Genomic DNA, 22,668 nt, shown 5'->3' with positions numbered 1-22,668 from the left:
ATAAGGATAAATGACATTCTCCAAGTGTCCCCAAACAATATAAACAGGCAATTTCATAGGAAGAAATCCAAATTATTAATAGTCATATGACAAATATATTCCACTTCACTAATAATTTTTGTTGGTGTTGTTATTGTTCAGTTTTCCAGTTACGTCTGACTCTGCGTAATCCCATGGACTTTTTTGTCCATGGGGTTTCCTTGGCAAAGATACTGGACTGGTTCACCATTTCTTACTTATTTTATAGATGAGGAACTTGGACAACTAGGGGTTAAATGACTTGTCCAGGGTAACATAACTCATAAATGTCTGAGGCCAGATTTGAACTCATTTTCCTTATTCCAAATCTGGTGCCCTACTCACTGTACCACCTAACTGACCCTTATTAATAACTAGAGAATTTCAGATTTAAGCAACTTTGAGGTTCCACCTCCTACTTGTCATATTGGTAAAGCTAATAAAAAAGGAAAATGATCAGTATCGGAGGGGTTGTAGGTACACTAGTACAGTGCTGGAGCTGTAGAGTTGTGAATTGGGCCAACCATTTTGAAAAGCAATTTGAAATTGTGCCCCCAGAGTTACTAACCTCTGCATACCCTTTGACCCAGTCATACCACTACTAGACCTATACCCCAAAGAAAGAGGGAAAGGACCCATATGTAACAGAATATTTATAGCAGTTTCTATAGTGGTAAGGAACTGGAAATCAAGGAGGTTCCTAGCAAATGGGTCGCCCTGAACCAGTGATCATACATGAATGTAATGAAATATTACTTCACCAAGAAAATAATGAAGGGCATGTTTTCATAGAAACCTTGGAAGATTTATATGAAAGGATGCTGTGTGATGAGAGCAGAATCTAGAGAACAATTTATACAATAATAGGAAGACAATTTATGTAATAACAACATTGTGAAGACAAACAACTTTGAAATACTTAAGAACTCTGATAAAAAAGTGAGTGATCAATCCAGAATCCAAAGAACCAAGTGATGAAGCATACTGCTCAACTCCTGACAGCTAGAGGAGGAACTTAAGATATAGAAAGGGACATGTAACTTTTGGACATGGTCAGTGGGGGAATTTATTTTGCTTGACTGTATATTTTTACAAAGATTTTGTTTTTAATATATTTTTCAAAGGAGGGGAAGGTGGGAGGGAGAAAAAATAAATGCTTGTTAATTTTTAAAAGTTAAAAAGAAAAACCTCTCTGTGTACTAGATGTTGCTTAAAAATGCCCCCTGCTCTCCCCAAACCCCTTTTTTGAGTTCCTTCTCATGTTAAGCAGAACTTTCAGTGTGTTAGGAACCACCTGGGATTTTATTACTATAGGGAATTCTTGGGTGAAGAAACTCCCTGTACTAATGTAGGTTTGCACTTCCTCTACAGTTTACAGTCTTACAAAGTTGCCTAGAGCAGAGGGCTCAAACAGGGCCACAAGAACCTGATTAAAATGTAATTGTGAAGTATTTTTTTTTAATAAAAATACAATAGAACAGAGATAACATTAATATGTGTTTTTCTAAGTCAATATGCAGCCCTCTATGAAGTATAGGGGATTCTATAATTCCATCTTTGTTACTATATGAGTTTGACACCAGGTTAAGTGACTTGCCTATGGTCACACAGTCAGTGACAGGCAGAAGTAGAGTCTTCCCAGGACCAAGGCTAGCTCTCTATCAACTGTACCATATAGCCTCTCAAAAGGGAAACAAATTCTGACCAGTCCAGGGCTTCCCAACAGACCAGCCTATACCTGGAGACTACCTCAGTCTTTCAGTCTTCTGGATCTACTGGATAAAACTGATGTTTCCAGTTTGTGGTCTTAGTTCCTAGGTGCTGATCTGACCTGAGCCTGAACTCTGGTCCTCCAGGGTCATCAGCCCCTGTAATTAGACTATAGCTCATCCAGGCCTGATCTGAATCCATCTGTTGGCCTCTAGGCCACAACTGAGTGAGGCCCATCTGTTCATCTTGGCTTCTTTGTGATTGATGGTTGGGGTTGGGGGCTCTACCTGGACAGGGCCCCTCTGGGGCATTTAATTTTTTTTCTTACCTTTCTCTTTTGGGAGAAGAGACAGTGGGGGTGGAAGAAATATATTATGCCTACCAAAATTAGTATTCAGTACTTGGACTGTGTGTTATCCTGGGTACAAAGGCTAAGTATTTTGTTGATATTAAGCTTAAATCCTTAGTTTTAATTTCTAAGAACTCATCTTCCAGAGACATATATCCCTACTATTCAGCATGAAACTACACTAATTCTAGAATGACTTGAACTGGAAGGATTCTAAAAGGTCATCTAGTTTCTCACTTGCCTCCAGGCTAGGCTACATGCACTGAGGAAAGACTTATCTTTAGAGACCCACCTAAAGATGGGATTCTTCAATCTCTTCCATTAATCCATTCTGGTGTCTAACTACCCCTGGTCTGGACATTCTTTTTTATCTAACCTATCTCTCTTATCACAGTTAAAACCCATTTCCTCCTCTTCTGTTGTTAGTGGTGATAATGAACAGCTAGTACTGAAATAAAGGGGAGGAAAAGCCAAGGTTACTATTATGGCTTTTGTCTAAAATGGGCTTTTGTTCTCTTAGCTTTTGCATAGTGATAAAGAAACCAAACCTTAGAGAACTTTTAAAGTTCCCTAAAGTCTTTTAAAGTCTTTCAGGAATAACCCCCTAGATTACTAAAACCTGGAGAACAGGCCAATAATTGGAGGGAAGAGTGGTGCTTTCATTATATTTTAAAATTACCTTTTAAGAATTTGGATGGATGAGACTTTTGAAGGGTGGTGTGTGTGTGTGTGTGTGTGTGTGTGTGTGTATGACAGAAGGAGGAAGGGAAGAAAGGGAGGGAGAGAGACTGAGAGAGAGGAGGGAGGGGAGGGGTTGAGAGGCAGGCAGGTGCTGGTTCTTGTAGGGAGTAGTCATATTTGGCAGTGTTTATTTTGGTCCCATATACTATTTTCTGTAAGGAGAAGTTTCCTGGATCAGTGGCTTCCATGTAACAGATGTTAATGATGCCCAGTACAAAACATGAGTTCCAGTTCTTGTGTTCATGGCTCTCTGGGAGTCTGTCCCTGTATTTTGGGAAAGAAGTAAAATCCTTGAAGTCCTAGCACCCATCCTTATCTCCCCTCCACACCATCATACATAACAGTATTAGGCTTATGCAGAAGAGAGCTACTTTGTGCATCAAATCATTTTATCTGGTGGCCTGCTGCTGCCTTTGAGATGCCTTTATTCTAGACTAATATTCCCCTGTAAGGGCCTATTTAGTCACTTCATGTCTAATAAATCTTAAGAGAAGACTGACTTTAGATTCCACTGAACCTCTTTTAGGAGGTTGGCCAGAATGGCTTAGGGCAGTCACAAGGTAGCAAGTTTCATTGCCTATCAGATTTTACAGTAACCTTGAAGGTAGATACCAAACTACTTCCCAGAGAGTAAAAATTATTTCTGAGGGCTAGTCATAAAAGATTCTGATCATAATTATTTTAAATACTGGATATTTTATGTTATAGCCAAGAAAGAAGATGGAACTGGTTTGCTCCTTTTGTGGATTGGTACCATTTTGGGTACTTTATTGCCAATTTACTATCAGGGTGGTGGGGTTTTTTTAGTTGGTTTTTTTTTTGGAGGGAGGAAGGTAAGGCAATTGGGATTAAGTGACTTGCCCAAGGTCACACAGCTAGTAAGTATCTGAAGTCACCTTTGAACTCAGGTCCTCCTGACTCCAGGGCTGGTGTTCTATTCACTGCACCACCTAGCTGCCCCAAGGTGTTTTTTGTTTTGTTTTGTTTTCATTTTTGTTTTTATTTTTTTAAGCAATTGGGATTAAGTAACTTGCTCAAGGTTACACGGCCAGGTGTTTCTGGGTGGGTGCTAAGTGTCTGAGCCTGGGATTCGATCCCCATGTCATCCCAACACTGGAGCTGGTGTTCTTCCTCGCTGTGTTTTTGTTTTGTTTTATCAGAGATGTTGTAAAAATGAACTTTGAAAATGAGAACCTCAGAAATTCAGAAGGCCTCTTGGTTCCACATGTGCTGCTAAAAGCCTGGTTTTAGCCTGAGTTTAGAATGCCAGGGGCTCCACCATTTCTCCCTTGTAAACAGTTTAACTTTGTATGCAAGTGAAAGTGCTTGATGTGCTTTTGGTCTTCTCTAGAAGATATGTTGGCTACAGGAGACGGCTGGATGCATCTGAGGCTACCAGAGTTGCCCTATTCTTATAGTATCCAACTCTAGTTCCAGCTTCCTAGTTCTCTAGCCAGGATAGCAGGAGGCAGCCAGAAGGTCTGATTTGTTTTTTTTGGCTTTCTCTAGAAAACAAAGTCAGAGACAGTATTAGACCTGCTTGTTCTTGATAATCCAAAAAAGGAGCAGAGATTCAGGTCCTGGTCCCTCTACAGGAAGTGTTACTTAGTAACATCCCTCCCTCCTGTCCCCAAACCCTGGGGAGGTGGGGGCCAGAGGTGTGTGGGTTATTTTCTCCTTAGTCCTGAAATTTTGGATTTCAGTAACCCAAACCCTTCAGGAATATTCATATGGAGAAAGGCAGTATTCTAAATAAGCAAAGTAAAATACATTTGTCAAAATAAATCAGAACAGAGCATGCAGGCAAAGATCTTTCCAAGATGGCTGTCACATTTGTTTATTTTGGCAGGAATTACTCTCCCAAGGGTGGTTCTCCTGCTAATTTGCAGTGCTGTGACTTGGAATTACAGTATCTTCTTCATCTCTGAAGTTTTCAGTGGAATCTTTTCTTTCCTCTTTTTTTTTTTTTTTTGCTAAGTATGATTGGGCATATAGAGGTATCCTGTAATACTTGCTGATTATGTTGCTTAATTTGATTGAATAGTGTGTAGCTTAGTATATCAGAGGGTTTGAGAGGAAATGGGAGAGTAGGCAGAGGGGGAACACAACTGAAGGGGAAAAGAAATAGAAGAGAGAAGGGAGGGAATTCTGTAGCTGGAATTCCCGTAGCTGGAATCTATCTTTTTATAGCTTATATTTATATAGTGGGACTTCATGGTATGATGATGGTTGGGGGTGGAAGGCATTTTAGAGTCAAGATGCAGGTTTTGGTTCTAGCTCTAACACATTACTAGCAGGGTGACAAGTAACTTAGTGTCTTGGGTGATTTTCCAAGATATGCATCAGTCAGAGGGAGCTTCCACACTGTAAATTCTCTTACACTGAGGAAAATGGGAGTTGCAGATTAAAAAAAAAAATTAACTTTTTTTAGTTTACAGAGTTCTTTTCTCAGAACATCCCAGTGAGGTAGATGGTGCACATATCATTCCCATTTTATAGAAGCAAAAACAGTTGATGTGACTTGCTCGTGGTATCGGAGCTAAGACTTTGAAGCCTGTTTATCTGCTTTCAAGTCCAGTGTTCTTTGAACTGTGAGGCATAGGGTGTGGAGAATCCAGCAATGGAAGCATGCACCTACCCTGAAGAACATGTGTCAGGGCCAGGAACACCCCAGGAGAGCCACTTGAAGTCAGACTCACTTGCCAATTGTCCCATGGTCTGTGTCCAACTGGAAGCACTGAGAGAAAAGGATCCAGCATTTGACACTATTCTTAGAATGACTTTGTCCTTCAATTTTAGCCAGATGCCCTTTCCTTCCACTGGGAAAATTTGGAAAAAAGAAGGAAGGATGGGTCATAGTAGATAGTGGCAGGGGAGCAGCTTTAGGAAGTTCTCTTATGCCCAAGAGAGGCAGAGATTGAAATTGACAGTGTTCGTTATCCCCACTTTCCCTTCCCCTGTGGGATTTATATATGAAAGAAGAGAGAACCAAAGTTCCTTCCTTTATTTGCAGTTTGTCTTTTTTTTTTTAATAAACTTGGAGGCATGGGCCTTAGTATTTGCACCAGCTTTCTCCTATGCTTTATGTACACTCCCTCCTCACAGAAGCTTTTACTGATATCCCTGGCCTGCCTCCCCCATCAGTAAAGCCTCTCCTGATCCCTCCAACTGCTAGTGCTACCCCATCTCATATATAGTTTGAATATATGTGTATATAGATGCTATCTCCCCCTATAGAATGTATTCCTTGAAGAAAAATATATTCTCAGAACCTGGCACGTAGTATGGTGGGTGCTTAATAATTGCTTGTTGGCTGATCAGTTGATAGATCCTGCGGAGCCTGGAATTGGAGGGGAGTCAATTAGAAGTCAATTAGTCTAATGCTTTCATTTTACAGATGAGGAAATTGAGTCTCAGTCCTCCTGCTGAACAGCCTGGGTTCACAGAGCCAAAAATGACCATCCAACTGGACGTAAAAGAAAGCATTGCCACGGGAAGCTGTGAAAGAACAAAGAAAAGCAGAGAATGGTCAGGCTCCTGGAGATGTCAGGCAGGATGGGCTAGGAGGCAGGGACCAAGACAGACTTGGATCTGAGCAAAGGACCCTGTGAAACCTTGTCCCCAGAAGAGGCTAGGCATGTCCATAAGAAGAGTAGGCCTTCAAACAAGGAATGTTGTGGGTCCCTTTCCTCTGCTTTTAGTTTTGTGCTTGGGAGATCTCATCAGTTCTCATGGATTCAGTTATCTCAACAGATAATTTTTTAGCCCTGATGTTCAGTCTCACATCTCCAACTAGCTTGAACTGGAACATAAAGTCAGCATATCCAAATCTAAAACCATCTTTCCCCCCAAATCTTCCTCTCTTCCATACTTTCCTATTACCACCTTCCTCCCAGTCACCCTGGCTCAAAACCTAGATGTCAGCCTCAACTCCTCAGTCTCTTACCTCCCATAGCCATTCTCCCATGGATTCTGCCTTCACAACATCTCCTGTACATGTCCTCTTCTCTCATCTGAGACTGGCACAGTTCCGGTGCGGCCTCTCATCACCTCTGGTGCAACCTAGACTATTGCAATAGCCTTGTGCTTGGTCTTCTTGCCTCAGGTCTCTCCCTACTCCAGTCCATTTGTCAGTCAGCTACCAGAGGGGTTCTCTTAAAGCACAGGTCTGATTATGTCATTCCACTACTCAGTAAACTTCAGTGGCTCCCTATTTCTTCCAGGATCAAAGAGACAATATTCCTAGCTTTTAAAGCCTTTCAAAACCTGGCCCCTTCCTTTCCAGTCTTTCCTTTTACAGGTTTATCCCATTTATAATCCAGTGACTCAAGCTTCCATGCTGTTGATCCTCAAACATATTTTCCATCTCCTGACTATCCCCCATGCCCCTCCTTGCCTCTGACTCCTAATTTTTTTTTTTTTGGCTTCTTTCAAGTCTATTTTCAGCAAGAAGCCTTTCCTGATCCTCCTCAATGCTAGTGCTTTCCCTCTGAGATTACGTCCAATTTACACTGTATATCTCATATATGTACATAGTTGTTTGCATGTTGTCTCTCCCATGGGAACTCTTTGAGGGTTTCGGATTGTTTTTTGTTTCTTTCTATCCCTAGGCTTAGCACAATGCCTGATGCATTGTAAGCACTTAATAAATGCTTGTTAACTGTTTAATGGAAGCGTATATTATAAGTGCCCAAAAGAGAATTTCAAGCATAGTCTTATAAGTATAAAAGTCTTTAAATGGTCATCTTTTAGTCCTCTCCAATATGCAAGTCTTCCCCAAATTACCATCTAACTTTTCCAGTAATAGGAAAAACATTACTTTCATAAGGTATCAGATTAGGTTTTCCCTCCTTCCCCTTGCTCTGTGGCAGACTCACAGGGCTTAGAGGTGTAGTTTATCTCATTTTTGTTTAATTTTTTAAAAGTTCTATAGATGCCTTTTGTTTTTTATATCAGTTATTTCCTTCTGTATTTCCTTTTCCAGAGTCCTCCATTATAACAAAGAAAAACCATTTAGCAAAACTGACATAATTATAGACAACATTCCATACCTATAGTCCCCCACAAATCTGCTGAGAGGAGGGAAATGGGTTTCATTGTCTGTTCCAAGATTGGTCATTGCATTTTATCTGAATTTAACAGCCTTTTTGTGTTGTATTCACTTAAGTATTGTAGCATTGCTTATATTTTCTCCTGCTTCTACTTTCTACATATAAATCCTTACAGTTTTTGGCACTTGCCCCAAGTGTTATGAAAATATAGTGTATATTTGGGATCTTTCTTTCTGCTTTTGATTGCATTGTGGGGGGATCTCTAGATTGAAGTGAGTTTCTTAGGATAATTCCAAATTGCTTTGCAGATATATGCCATTCTCCTCTCCTTGTCCCACAAGGGTTAAGCAAAAGGAGGGACCTGAGTGGTCATTGAATCTAATTTCTTTATCTTCCTGATGAGAAATTGAGTCCCAAAGAAGTTTAGGATCATCTAGGCAGTAAATAACAGTTGAACCCATTTCTCTGATTTTCAATCCAGTGTTCTTTCTATTATCCCTAGAATGTTATTTTTATCAAAGGAGACTTTCTTTATTTATATTGGCATAAGAGTTTTGTTGATTCTTCTTTTAATATCAATAATCATTTCCCACTTTAACCCTGAGGGCCTTCAGGGGACCCTTTCTATATAGACCTGGTGATATTATCTAGATGAATTTCTGCCAGTCTTTTTTTGTCCGTGTCCTTCCTAACCTTCTCCTTCTCCTGCTTACATCTTGTAGCAGATCATCTCACTTAACTCATGGGAGACCATATTTGCTGCTATATAGATTGCTGTTCTCTCCCTTAGGCCTTTACTTAGAATTCCATTCTAGAGGTTCAAGGCAGTGTGCCCAGTGGCTATGGGGGTTCCTGTGCCACAAAAGCTACAAGCACATTTTCATTTGAACTTGATCTCCAGACCCTTATTTTCCATAATATTTATTCCAGGCTTCAGGGTGACTTTCTGGCTCACCCTTGTAGCAATGATGTTTGTGCATTTTGAGGAAGCCTTCCATGTGGTTATCGGGAGCTCTGGGAGGTTTGTGGAGGGAGAAGTGTGCTGCAGTCAGAAAAGGGATTTGCAGTGGTCTCTTGGGTGTCTCACACAATACCTCCTTAAACAGGGCCATATTCCATTTTCTCACTTGCCTGGAATGTCTGTGGACATTGGGGGAAGTTTTGCTTCGAAAGTGAGGCAGTAATAGGAACTCTTTGTACATATCTTGTTTAGTCTAATAGCTACTTTATGGTCTAGCCAGGAGTGAGGTTGGCTTAATGATAATGTGCTGTTTAATTTGTGAAGATAACATACTTCTAATCTACTATCAGTTGGATGGTCCTGTGGAAGGTATTGTATTTGGGTTCATTTAGAGGATCTGGGTTCATGAGATCATAGATTTAGAGCTGGACTTTAGGACTTTAGAGACATCTACTCCCACCTTCAAAGGCAATCACGATTAAGTGACTTGCTCAGGGTGACACAGCTAGTAAATATTTGGGGCTGGATTTGAATTCAGGCCTTCCTGACTCCAGGGCCATTGCTCTATCCACCTAACTGCCCCTTCATCCATTTCATTTTACAGATGATGAAACTGAAGCCTAGAGAGGGGAAGTGACTTTTCCAAAACATCATCTTAAAAGCAGTTTGTTGCTGTTGTGTGGGTCCTTCATTCTCAAAGAGGACCAGTGACATAGTGTCTGCAGTGTACTGGGCATTACCTCTTCGGAGTCCCCTGTTTCCTTTAGAACTCAGCTCAAGGGCCACCTTCTGCAGGATGCCTTTCCTGATTTCCCCAACTGCTAAAAGTTGTTTTTGTTTTTTTTGGTAACACCCCCAAAGTTACCTTGGATTTATTTTGCATAATTTGGTTTATACTTTGATGCACGTGTTCAATAGAGAGACAATACTAGGGATGAAAAGACAAAAATGAAGTGGTCTCTATTCTCAAGGAGCTTACATTCTATTGAGATGGACACCATGTATGTTAAAGTATAAACAAAATTATGTAAAGTAAATCCAAGGTAATTTTTGGGGCAGGAGGCAGCTAGATGGCTCAGTGGATAGAGCACTGGGCCTGTAGTCAGGAAGACCTGAATTCGAATCTGGCCTCAGATACTAGCTATATGACTCTGGGCAAGTCACTTGACCTCTGTTTGCCTCAGTCCACTGGAGAAGGAAATGGTAAAGCACTCCAGTATCTTTGCCAAGAAAACCCCATAGACAGCATTGGTGTGCTGCGGTCCATGGAGTCATTAAGAGTTAGACACGGGGCAGCCAGATGGCGCAGTAAGAGCACCAGCCCCAGAGTCAGGAGACCTGGGATCAGAACCAACATTTCTTCAGGAGAGTTTCCGTTGACTCCAGCTCTTCTAGCTTCCTCATTGGTGAGGCAATTGCCCTGAACCTCAAAAGTGTTTCCTGATTGGTGCCCCTTTACGTGGATGATAGCGATAGTTTTAAGTGAGATTCTTCAATACCTTAGTTAATAGGGTCATGTGTACTAATTCCTTCCCCTTACTGTTGACCCCCTCTCTTCCCATATTTTACCGAATATATGTGCCACCCCCATGCATATTTGGAATCCGTATAGATTGACCCCTCCTGTCCTTTAAGCAACTTCAGTGCTTGGTTCAAGGCATATAGCTCGCAAGTTTGTGCCAACCCAAGTTTTGAGGAGACTGCCGACCTGACTTAGAGAACTAGTTTCTCCATCAATTATTGCATACCCATTCAATCTTTTCCCATTCACTCCTCTATAAAACAATTTCCTATCTGCCAGGGAGACTCCTGCAGGTCTTTAGGTTCCAAAATCTGTCAATTCCCTTTTCTCTGGGGACAGTCCCTAGCTAGGTGCCTTGTCTTCCTGCAAGTCCAGCAGGTAAGTGGGCCGGGGCCCCTACTTCTTTGCCCTATTAGCAGACCCCTTTCTACTTTGCTGAACTCCCCAATTCAGTGCCCCAGAGCTCCATCCTTTGCCGTGCTCTCGTACCATGGTAAAGCTCATCTCTTGTATGGTTTGAATTAATATCCTGATTCTCTGGTGTTCCTTCCTGTCTCCCTTCCTCAGTCTTTCCCTGTCCTTATTTCTTTTCACATATACCTTCGTGGCCTCCTCTAACAGCTCCCCAAACTGCGATTCCATTTCTCTAATTTTTGCAACTCTTTACTAATGTCTGACCACGAGTTAGATACAAAATATAATTTAAAAATGCTTTCAGTTTCTGGTTCATCTGGGTCCAGCCCAGAGTATTTTCGAATTCCTTCTTTTAATCTCTCTAGAAACTGAGAGGGGACTGGACTCTTCCTTCTTCTGCATGATTCTCAATGCCTTATATATATATATATATATATATATATATATATATATATATATATATTTGTTGAGAACAAATTCTAATCCATAAAATTATTACTTTTCTAGAATTCTACAGGAACATTTAGCAAATTAGTCCCATAGACAAATGTTGATTATCTCCTATTCAGTCTGAGGGGAAAGTTACTCTTTTCCACACACGAGACCTGGCCAGAATCTCAGGGTGTAAAGAGAAGGGAAACCTCACACTATTAATGGAGCTGGTAGAATATTTTCTCTCCTTTCCCTTTACTATCTCTGGACACTATCAGGAATACAGACATACACTTAATGCAGAAAACAGAGATGCACACCTCACATAGAAACACACAGAACCGGTATTCAAAGTCAATATACTTTGATAATTTTATTAAGCCAATCCTACACTTTATTCCTGTGGGATTAATCACTGGTACCTCTTACTTTCACTCCTGAATTCAGGGTTTGGACTGTTCATTCCCATAATGAGGGTTTTCCATCAAACACCTCAAGACGTTTAGAATACGCCCCAGCAGGGGTCACACACCTGCCATCAGTCACCTGTGCTCGGAGAGCCCTTCCCTTGGGGTCTGCAGTACACTCCTTAATTTAGAGTGAGAGGCTCTCCTCTCCAGTCTCTATACCCAGCCAATCGACCCCCAGGCTCCCACCTAGTACTTACCAGACTATGCATGCATAGGTTTCCTGACTGGTTCCACTGTTCAATCTCAATTGGGAGCTTCAGATCCTTTGTTTTACTTTCCTTTCACTGAGTTTCTCCACTTTGGGCACTTTACTTAGGGGAGGAAGTGAGACCCCTAAGCAAGGGGCTCCACAGGCACCTGCCTCTGAGCAAGTGAGTGGTCATTCCTCCTCCGAGTCCCGTGATCCCGGGCAAGGCCCCCAAAACCGTGTGGGGTACAGAGACCCAACCTACCCCAAACTGACTACTCAGAGATGTCTCAAGGTGAAAGCAGGAAGTTTTATTGAATCTCCTGAGAAGCGGGCGGTCCTGTCACTGGGAAGTCCAGAGAGAGGAGGCTGCCGTACAGAAGCCAAAGCTGGGTTATATCGTGGAGAACCACAACCCTCCCCTTCCTCATGTAATCTTTTAAACTGATTGGTTGTTCTGTTAGCATTCCCTTATTTGGCAGGTGGGGTGACAAGGAGATTTCCAAAGTTTCATTTCCCCAAGGTCACCTGACTTCTGGTAGCTAGAAACTGAGGCCTAAAGGCTTCTAGTACTTTAGCAAATCGTCCACTTGAGAAACCACATTTCGTTCTACACACCTTCTATTTCTAACATTTTATGACTCTGTAAAGACCCTTCAGAACTAATAACTACTTACAGAGGAGAAGAATTAGAGAATCTTGGAGTTTGGAGGGACCTCAGAGGCCATCTGGTCTAATCTATATATCTGAGTTGGGATCCTGTCATTATTCAGCCTCTTCCAAGTCTATAAGCATTTATTAAGTGTTTACCATGTGCTAGGCACTGTGCTAAGCACCAGGGATAAAAAGAAAGCCAAAAATAGTCCCTGCCTTAAAGAAGCTTCCACTCCAGTGGGGGAGGCAACATACAACAACTATGTATTTACAAGATACTGGATAAATTACAGGTAATCTTAGAGGGAAGGTGCTAGCATTGAGGGGAACCAGGAAAGTTTTCTTGCAGAAAGTGGGATTTTAGTAAGTGCTGGAAAGGAGTCAATGAAGCCAGGAGGCAGAGGTGAGGAGAGAGAGAATTCTAGTCATGTGGGACAGGCACTGAAAATGAATTTTGTGGAGAGATGGCTTGAGGAATAGCATGGAGTCTAGTATTACTGGATCATAGAGTAAGTGGAAGGCGATAATGTGTAGTAAGATTGGAAAGACAGGAAAAAGCTAGATGGTGAAGGGCTTTAAGGGACAAACAGAAGATTTTCTATTTGATCCTGGGTAATAGGGAACCATTGGAGATCATTGAGTAGTGGAGTGACATGTTCAAACCTGTACTTTAGGAAGATCATTTTGGCAACTGAGTGGAAAAAGGACTGGAGTGAGGGGAGACTTGGGACAGGAAGACCAATTGGAAGATTATTGCACAATTTCTTGGAGCAGCTCATTTATATTTCTGTTCTAGTCTGGCTAGTGTTGGAGTGTAACAGGAAGTGGGAGGAGTACTCTTTATGTTAATTGAGAGTTTTAAGAATTGCCCAAAAGGATTGAAGAGGAGAGAATTTTCTTTGTTGGCCTCCCACTCTGCCCTTTTATGATGCTGGATAGACCTTTGATCTTCCCCCATGCCTCCTTTTGTAATGATTTCTACTTGGGGCACCATCCCCACTCTGTCATCTGCAACTGATTGTCTACAACATCCTGAATTGACCTGCAATAAATCAGGAAAGTCTGTGATAGGGACTGAACTGGGGACAAAGGCATTGGCAATGGTAGTTCATTATTTTGTTTTGTACAAAACTTCTGTAAGTTGGTAGGGTGTGGAGAGGAGGAAATCCTCTAAAAACAGCATGGTTCTCTCCCTACCCCCAAATCAGTGTCCTAAAGTCCCAGCAAAATGACAAAGCTGGCACTGAGGCTCTCTCCTTTGTGGGAGAAGTAGCATCTGAGTAGCTGCCACGTGGATGGTTTTTCTGCTCCTTTTAAATGGAAGCAGCTGTTTCTCTTTTTCTAAGAGCAGTTACAGAAACTCTGACAAGTGCGTATGTTTGGAGGACTGAGACTTCACAGACCTACCCCATTCCCCCAACTCCCTTCTCAGAACCAAGTAACCACTCAGAGGGTTTCCCAAGGGAGATGGCTGGGTCACTGCACGGAATTGCTGCATAAACCCACCAGAGAAAAGCCTGTAGAGACTTCAGGCTGTAGTCAGATGTTGAATAAGGCATTTTATATACCAGTAATCACAGGAAGTCACCCAATCTAGGACCAAGACACCAGCTGTTACCCTGAGAAAAAGTCTCTCTGAACCTCAGTGTCCTTATCTATAAAAATAGGCATAACAAAAGCTATAAAACTTGACAGTGTTGTGAGAAACAAGTGAACTAATGTATATAAAGCCCTTTGCAAGCTTGAAAGGGTTGTTATTGTCATCATATGGTCTATGATTCCATGCTTAGTGTTGATGTTTTTTCTCTCTTTGGTGGGGGGGCGGGCACAGCTGGAATGTGATAAGGAAGAAGAAGCAGTTGTCATAACCTGAGAAAATTTGAGGATTTCAACCTAGTGCTCTTTGCTAATTTACTCCAGTAAGAGCCCTGCTATTTCTTTCTTTGGCAGGAGGTGCCAGTTACAGTGAGGATCAAGTACCAGCAACTTACCCATATTCTAATTTCTTCCATTTCAGCCTTGAAGAGATCCTTTGAGGTCGAGGAGGTTGAGACACCTAACTCTACACCCCCACGGCGGATCCAGACACCACTTCTCCGTACCACTGTTGCCAGCTCCACACAGAAATTCCAGGACCTTGGTGTGAAGAACTCTGAGTCGTCTGCCCGCCATGTGGACTCCCCAGTCCAGAAGTCCCCCAAGCCCTCCCTAAGGAGAATCGAGCTCTCTGGACCCAAAAGTGAGCCTGTGTCCCGGAGGACGGAGATCTCCATCGATATCTCCTCTAAGCAGGTTGAGAACTCTAGTGGCACAGGGCCATCCCGGTTCAGCCTCAAAAGAGCTGAGGTACTGGGGCACAGGACCCCAGAGTCATCTCCCAGAAGAACCGAGATTACTGTAGTCAAACCCCAGGAACCCTCACTGCGGAGGATGGATGCTCCAGTGTCGAAGATCCCTGAGCTGCCCCAGCGAAGACCAGATGCGTATGCTATGCCTCTAGCTGAGGCAGTTCCAAAGCGGGTTGAGATCCAGGTCACCAAGGCAGCTGATGCCTCACCCCCACCCATTCGACCTGTGGAAAATTCAGAACATGCTCCACCTTCTCCTCAGCAGAAAAGGTTGGAACTCAAGACCCAGCCTGTGGTGGCTGATATTCCACCAAAGAGCCTGGAGAGTAAGTAGGAAAGAATCAGGGCCTTGGATTTTGGTGTGGGTGGTGGGCCAGAACTGTTTTCTATGTGGAACTCTGGAGGAAGGGAACATAGCAATGAATTTACAGCGGGATACCAGTGGAGACAAATTATAACAGTGTGTCTTAACCCGAATTTATAGTGAGGGCTGGTAAAACATATACCTTCTTTTACCCAAGACTGTTCTACTTTCCATAGCTCTCGTATGCAATAGCTATTGGGTGGCTCAGATCAGGGGCAGGGGAGAAAGCTTGTGTCAGTGAATGGGTATAAGTGGAAAGAACAGGACAGTCAGGACATGAAGCAAAAGAGTAAGTTTTTAAGAAGTAAGGAACTTTGATAATAAAATGTGGAAATGTGGACTGATGGAAATTTGCCACAAGTTGATATTAATTCAAAATACCAGCAGTTCGAAAACTCTGAATATTAAAGTTCAGGATCAGAGAAGAAGAGGCTGAGGGAGAGGATGTCTTTGAAGGGATTATTGTGAGGAAGATGAAGAGTAGCTGCAGACTGAATAAAATTCTTGCTTTGACACAGAAGAGGCATGGAAGAAGTTAGAGAAAGAATAAAGACATGTATTCCTGTAGAGACTGCTTAATGTTAATAATTAGGGGAAAGAAGTGTTATGTAATGTCAGCTGTGGAAGCCCAGACTGGTACAGTTATGGTACTCAAGATGTTCCAGAACCTTTTTGGACTTTTTCCTCCCCAACAGTGGAACAGACTCTCTCACAAAATAGTGAACTTCCTATCCCTGGGAATGTTTAAGTGAGGGATCTCTTGGGTTGTCATAAATGGGATTTTTACATCGATTGGGAGATCCCTTCCAACTAGATTTTATAATGTTTTGCCTTGGAGAACTATGAGAGTGAGGTACAGTCCTGCCAGAGTGCAGAAAGGAAGGACGAAATGAACCTTTAAAGTCCTTCCTAAGTTCACGTATTTCCGTGTGAGAACCCTGGGTAACGGTTGATAAGATGAATGGAGATAAGTAAGGCAACAGGAGAAGCATATGGTACCTTCCTTCTTGTCCAAAGTGGAAGTGAAGTGGGCAGTCCCAGGCAATGTTTGTGTGTGTTCTACCTGGCGCTTGAACCAGGAGATGTGCTGACACATCTGTAGAAAGCAGTATGTATCCCTGTATACTCCCAGGGACTCCCAGTTATTTATCAATCTCTTGGGTGCTGGCCACTTCCCCTTTCATGTTCTCAAGCTTAGATTTTAGGTTCCTTAGGGAATAAAGGACTTCCCTGTCATTTTCAGGTAGCTGGTTTCTTTATATGAACAAAAATGCTGAATCAGGTTTTCCTTGTGAGCAAATCATCTTTGCCCTGTGGAAACCTAGCCTGTATCTAGCCCCCTTCCAACCCTGTCTCTGCATGAGTGCTAGGCTGCTCTTAATAACCCTGCTACCAAAGGAAGCGATTGTATGTTGTTAGCATCAAAAGGAAGGCTGAAGGCAGGGTATTTCCAGAGTAGGCTGGAAGCAGCAGTTTCTTCCCAGTGGTGATATTCTGTTAGATCAGTCATTTAATTTTATGTGGCTGGATATTTATTACTCTGAATGGTAAGATTTTAAAGCTCAGGTCTATATCAGACCCTTGAGAGCATCCATCAGACTTGATTTTCTAATGACAAAAGGCCTATATCACTTAGGTGGCAACAGCTCTTTCTCTTAAGAAAGACTAAGGCTTGGTTAAAAGTAGCTCCATCACTGTCTGAGTTTTGCCCAGGCCCCGATAGAGAGTGATGCCAGTGTGCTAACCACTATGAACCTATGCAGTGTGCAGTGTGGGAACTGGCTTGGGGGCTCAAAGCCTTAGAACTGTGTTAACAATTTCAGCGGAAAGAGTATAAAGTGTCCACTGCCCTTAGGCGGTAGAAATCAATACACCACCATCCAGTCCAATCCAAAAGCATTTATTAGGCACTTAACACTGTGTTAGGTGCTAGGGATACAAAGTCTAAGTGAAAAACAGACCCTGCCCTCAAGAGCTGAATTACATTTCCAATTTCCAATTCCAACAAACATTCATTGGATAGTTACTATGAGTAAAGTGCCTGCTATGCTCTGCAAAGAGATATTATGCCCTACGACTACAAAATGTCAGAGTAGTATGGTCAAGTGAAAGATAGTTGAAATACCTGGCTCTGCTGCCAGTGTGACTCCAGGCAAGTCATTTTATATTTCTGGACCCCAGTGTCATCGGTAAAATGAAGGGGCTAACTTAGATTCTTAATCTTTCTTTGTGTCACTGACACCTTCAGCAGTCTGGTGAGCCTTTGTGTATGTAACTTGTTATATTGAAATCGCTATTAAAAAACCAAGTTCATGGATGCCAGGTTAATGCCTAGACTTTTCAGTTCTTTCCAACTCTAAATCAATGATCCTTGGAACTAGAAGCTTATAGATTATCTAGTCCAGTCTTCTCTTTTTTCACATGAAGAAACTGAGGTTCAGAGTGGGGCTCTGTAACCCAGGGGGTACATAGCTAGTCAGTAGCAGAGCCAAGTCCAGAATCCAAGCATCCTGACTTCTAATCAAGTGTTCCTTGCTGCCATTGGTGAAGGTAGAATTTAAATCCACAGATGCAAAGAATGGTGTACTAACAGTCAGTTATCTTAACCCAGTCCTGGGGAACCTGTGGCCTTGAGGTCACAATCAAAAGGCTACACTTGAGGACCTAGAGGGTCACATGTAGCCTCAATGATGCAGGTTCCCCAGCCCTGTCTTAACCACTTGACTAACTGAAAGGGAGCTAAGTTTCAGGAACAGGAGAGTAAAGTGTATATCTGTAATGCAGTTAGGCAGCTAGCAATGGTGTGTTAAAAAGGTCTGTGCTTATAGTCACAAGAGGCATTTTAGTCCTGGTTCTATCACTTAATAGCCATATAACTATGGGCGAGTCATTTAACCTATTTAAGCTTCAGTTTCCTCAAGTGTAAAACAGGAAATCCTATCGAACTCATGGAGGTATTGTATAGAAAGCGGTTTGTAAACTATAAAGCATTATATGTATGGTGAAGAGAAAGATTTGTTATACTACCTCAGCTGAGTAAATGTAGCCACTGGATGTAATAGGAGATGATGAGGTGTTAATGTGTTAACACCTGGTCACTCCTTTACTCCCTTGAACTGACTCTCCAATTGCTGAATGGAGTGTCTCCCTCTGGGTGAGTAGTTTTACTATTTGACTCCATGATCAGTGGATTGGGAGACAGGGGAGATAATTCCTTCCTATCCATTCTAAAAGGTAGAGCTGAATTCTTTCCTGACTGCTGGCTTTCTCCCTCAAATGGATCAAACTGTCTGGACTTTGGGATTTATATATCATCTGAGGTCTTGTCTAATCATTGTTCATTCAAAGACTTGCTCCTTTCTGACTCAGTCATAGCGAGACAGGTGTTTATGGGGGTTGGGGGAATATTTTATAGTTACTCTTTTTACTATGACATCTTGGTAAATGCCTTTGCTATACTTTTTAAGGGGATGCTGGATTTTAATACATCAATGCTTCTTTATCTTTGATTATATCCAATGATAATAACTAAGTTGAGGGTGGAAAGGACATCATTTCACCCCCCTGCTGCTACTTTATAGTAAAAAAACAATATTGTTCTTAATTTTAGAGTTCTAATACTGTCATATTTGTAATGATTAAGGAGAACTCCAGATATATAGAGTCATATATAGGTCATATATACATATATATAGGTCATACAGAACCATGGGCAGTGTCAGAGATACCATGGAGGTTGAGGAAGGATGTGGCAATATAGTTCTTAATAGTTTTGTGATGGGGGGGAGAAGAAATAAAATTTATTGACTCTAGGATACTTTCCTTTTACTGTATTAGCCAGAGACAGCTCAGTACTTGGCACATAGTAGGTGCTTAATAACTGTTTCTTGATTGACATTGAAGAAGCAGAATTCATAATCACTGGACAGTAGGAAGCAGGGAAGGAAATACATTATCTGACTTGCAAAGAAGTCATCAATCAGTCATTAGACACTTATTAAGCATCTGCTGTGTGCCAGGTAGGGTCCTAAACGATGGAGGTACAAAGAAAGGCAAAAGACAACCCTTGCTGTTAAGAAGTTCACGGTCAGTGGGAGAGACCATATGTCAGCAACTGTAAGCAGATAAGCTCTTTTACAGGATAACCTGGAAATAATCAACAGATGGAAGGTACTCAGATTACCGGGAAGTGGAAAAGGCTTCCTCTAGAAGATGGGGTTTTAGCTGGTATTTGAAGAAAGGCCAAGGAAACCCAGAGGCAGAGAAGAGGAGAGGGAGCCCATCCAAAAGGCTTGGGAACAGCCAGCAAAAATGCCTGCAGTCAGAAGGTGAAGAGTCTTGCTCAGGGAATATCACAGAGGCCAATGTCACAGCACTGTAGAATAGGAAGGGAGGGGAGTGGTATAAAGTCTAAGAAAACTGGAAAGTTGGGGTGCAGGGTAAAGCTGGGATTCAAACAAATCCAACGTTGTTTTGACTTCCGCCTTCTTTGGTCTGCCACATGGTTACATTGGACCAGGTGTAAAGATTACCCTTATCTTCCTCCTTTACAGCTATGGTAGTGCAGATTAGGCAGTGCTGCACAGCTAGACATTGAAATAGCAGTTGTCATTTAGAGAATTTTTTGCAAATAGAAACAAAAAATAGAATGACTCATCTAAATGCCTTCCCAGCCTTCTTTCTCATTTTGGAAAGTCTGTCCTGAACTGAGAAACTTGTCTTTAGGATGGACATTTCTTAGTTTGGGCAGTGCTGTTTAGCATTCTTCAGACTGATTTGGATGGTATGCTACATTAGCAAAATGTGGTACAAGATTTTCAGCCTGAAATGGAAAGGAAAGCAAGTGGGTTTGGAAGGGCTAGTACAGTTCAAAAAATGGGGACCTGCACATACCAGGGGAGTAGAATGGAGTGAGAAAGAAATGTTAGGTATAGTGGGTTTCATTTTTTTCAACAGAGTGCCCAGAGGCTCTTTCCCCTTCCCCATAGAACCGGCTCCTAATAATTTTTTTGTGGCCTGGGGCCAGGGTTGAAACCAGATCCCTGCTTTACACTGGTCCTAAGATCTTGTTTTTCTTTTATGCTACTGACTCCCTCCTTCCTTGTAGTTACCTGCTGTTTTTTTCCTTCCTTCTTTCAAAAGAGACCTACTCCTCAATTTATCTGTATTCCATTATTGTTCCTGAAGTCTGAAGTGGGATCACTTGTGGTGGACAGAGCTCAGGGAACCTCCCTGGTATTGTAGATAGAGTAAAGAATCTAGACGTGGGTTCAAATCCCACTTACTACTTTATTGACGTTGGGCAAGTTCCTTTTCTTGCCCCCAGTTTCCTTATCTGTTAAACTGAGGGTGTGGAACTAGATGGCCTCTTCCAACTCTAAATCTGTGATTCTATTATCTTTTCTCTGTTTCTTGTTCTTCCTTGCCCCCAGTGTTCCATGGTGGGCTGTGATATGCAATAAAGAAATGTTTTTGCAGAAAATTTGAGTTTCTGCTTCTCTGCCCTTTCACGATGGAGGCCTGTCTTCCAGGTTCAGGCTTCTACACAATCAAAATGTGCCAAGGCTTCCTTATAAGGAAGTGCCTTTTAGGAGCCTTTTGCTTTGTCATCTCTGGATATACTTTGGAAGCAATGAATATGGAATCCAGCTATGCTCTTTTCCCTCTTATGTGCCTTCTTGGCTCTAGGGGTTTTTTTTCTTTGTTTTTAATTTGAACCTTGCATTTATGCATCTTTTGTGTGTATATATGTATGCTATATTTATTTTTTATTTTCAATTCTGAATTCTTTCCCTCTCTCCAGCTCCTCCCCCACCCATTGACAAGGCAAGAAATATGATACCTATTATACATATGAAGTCATGCAAAGCTTATTTCAACATTAACCATGTTATGAAAGAAAAAAAAAGCAAGAAAAATAAAGCGAAAGAAAATAATACTTCAGTCTGCACACAGGGTTTATCAATTGTCTCTCTGGAAGAAGATAGCATTTTTCATCATGAGTCCTTTGGGATTGTCATGGATCATTGTATTGATCTGAGTAGCCAAGTCTTTCACAGTTGATTGTTGTTACAATGTTGTCATTATTATATACTATTTCAACTACTAGTTCTACACACTTCACTTTGTATAAGCTGATATAAGTCTTCCCAGGTTTTTCTGTAACCATCTGCTTCATCATTCCTTATACCACAATAGCAGTCCATCACATTCATATATCATAACTTATTCAGTCATTCCCCAATTGATGGACATCCCCCTAATTTCCATGTCTTTGCTGCTACTAAAAGAACTGTTATAAATATTTTCATGCATATGGGTCCTTTTTCTTTGATATCTTTGGAATACTTGGCTCCAGAGTTTATGCAACTTATAAACTCCAGAGTTTATGCAACTCATGTTTATACACTGTCCTTAATCAGGAGACCTGGGTCTGGACCCTGATTCTGCCACTCTAGCTCTGTGACAAATCACTTAATTCTCTGCATTATTTTCCTCATCTGTAAAATATTTTCAGTACTAGCATCACAGAGTTGTAACTAAAGGCCTTTGAAAACCTAAAAGTTCCCTATAAAGTACAAGTTATTATGTTATTGTCCTAATTTAGAAACAAGGTCCCTGATTTTTCCAGTTCTAAAATTCCATGATTCTAGAATTCATCCACCCAGCTGTAATTGCTCTGTGAGATAGATCTGGATAATATGTATAGATACTGTACTGTTTTGGTCTCAAAACTATGTCAAAAGAGGGACTAGTCATAGGCTGAAAGATGAGTGTGAGAGGATGGTGAGGTTAGGAGGAGAGAAGCAGTTAAATACATATAAGGATTTCTCAGATTCCCCCCAAATTAAAAGCATTTAAAAACAATTCCTTTATTTGGGAGGTATGGGAGAATGTGTCAAGAATCAGTGGGGGTCTAGAAGAGATGTAGTGGTAGTTAGTGATTTTGGGAGTACGTCATGGTCCTGCTTGGTCCATGTTTTGGGAAAAGGTGTCTGGACTCCAAAGGAGGCAGGATATAAAGAAAGCACAGTGGTCTGGGCTTCTCATATCTTGGGTTTTTCTTGCCTTGCTTCTTCCAGGAACTGGTTATATGATGCTTGGCAGGTTATTTACTCTTTTGGGGCTTCATTTTTTTTAAAAAAGAGTATTTTTTAACCCATTAAGAATCTGTTCTACCACTTTAATTTTATTGGGTTGTTTAATCATTCACATTTAAAGTTATTAGGTATGTATCTTTTCATTTATTTATCTTGTGCTGAATTTTATTCCTTTCATCTTCTAAGTCAGTTCTAATTTTGCTTGAACTACTTTGGATAGGCTCTCTCTTCTGTTCCTACCTGCCCTATTCCAAGTTCCTTGAATTTACTTAAGTAGTTAATTTCTCTTTCTTCCTATTTGTCAGTTTGTCTTTCTGTCTGTTCATTTATTTACATTTTTACCCACC

General features: G+C 41.5%; 1 protein-coding gene across 5 annotated transcripts in view; it reads left to right on the top strand.

Moving 5' to 3' along the window:
- SEPTIN9 (septin 9) overlaps positions 1-22,668 on the top strand; it is a 363,859-nt gene that overhangs the window by 192,066 nt on the left and 149,125 nt on the right. For all 5 annotated transcript variants that reach the window (XM_069076743.1, XM_069076746.1, XM_069076747.1 and 2 more), the window contains one exon: positions 14,527-15,183. In XM_069076743.1, the coding sequence (XP_068932844.1) occupies positions 14,527-15,183 (657 nt within the window). The remainder of the gene's footprint in view (positions 1-14,526; positions 15,184-22,668) is intronic.

The sequence above is a fragment of the Petaurus breviceps genome, unplaced genomic scaffold, assembly GCF_028583685.1.
Source record: "Petaurus breviceps papuanus isolate PSGF00001 unplaced genomic scaffold, PetGlider_PUasm1.0 90925, whole genome shotgun sequence".
In the NCBI taxonomy this organism is placed as follows: Eukaryota; Metazoa; Chordata; class Mammalia; order Diprotodontia; family Petauridae; genus Petaurus; species Petaurus breviceps.
The sequence above is the reverse complement of the archived record's forward strand: the minus strand, read 5'-3'. Positions and strand labels throughout refer to the sequence as shown.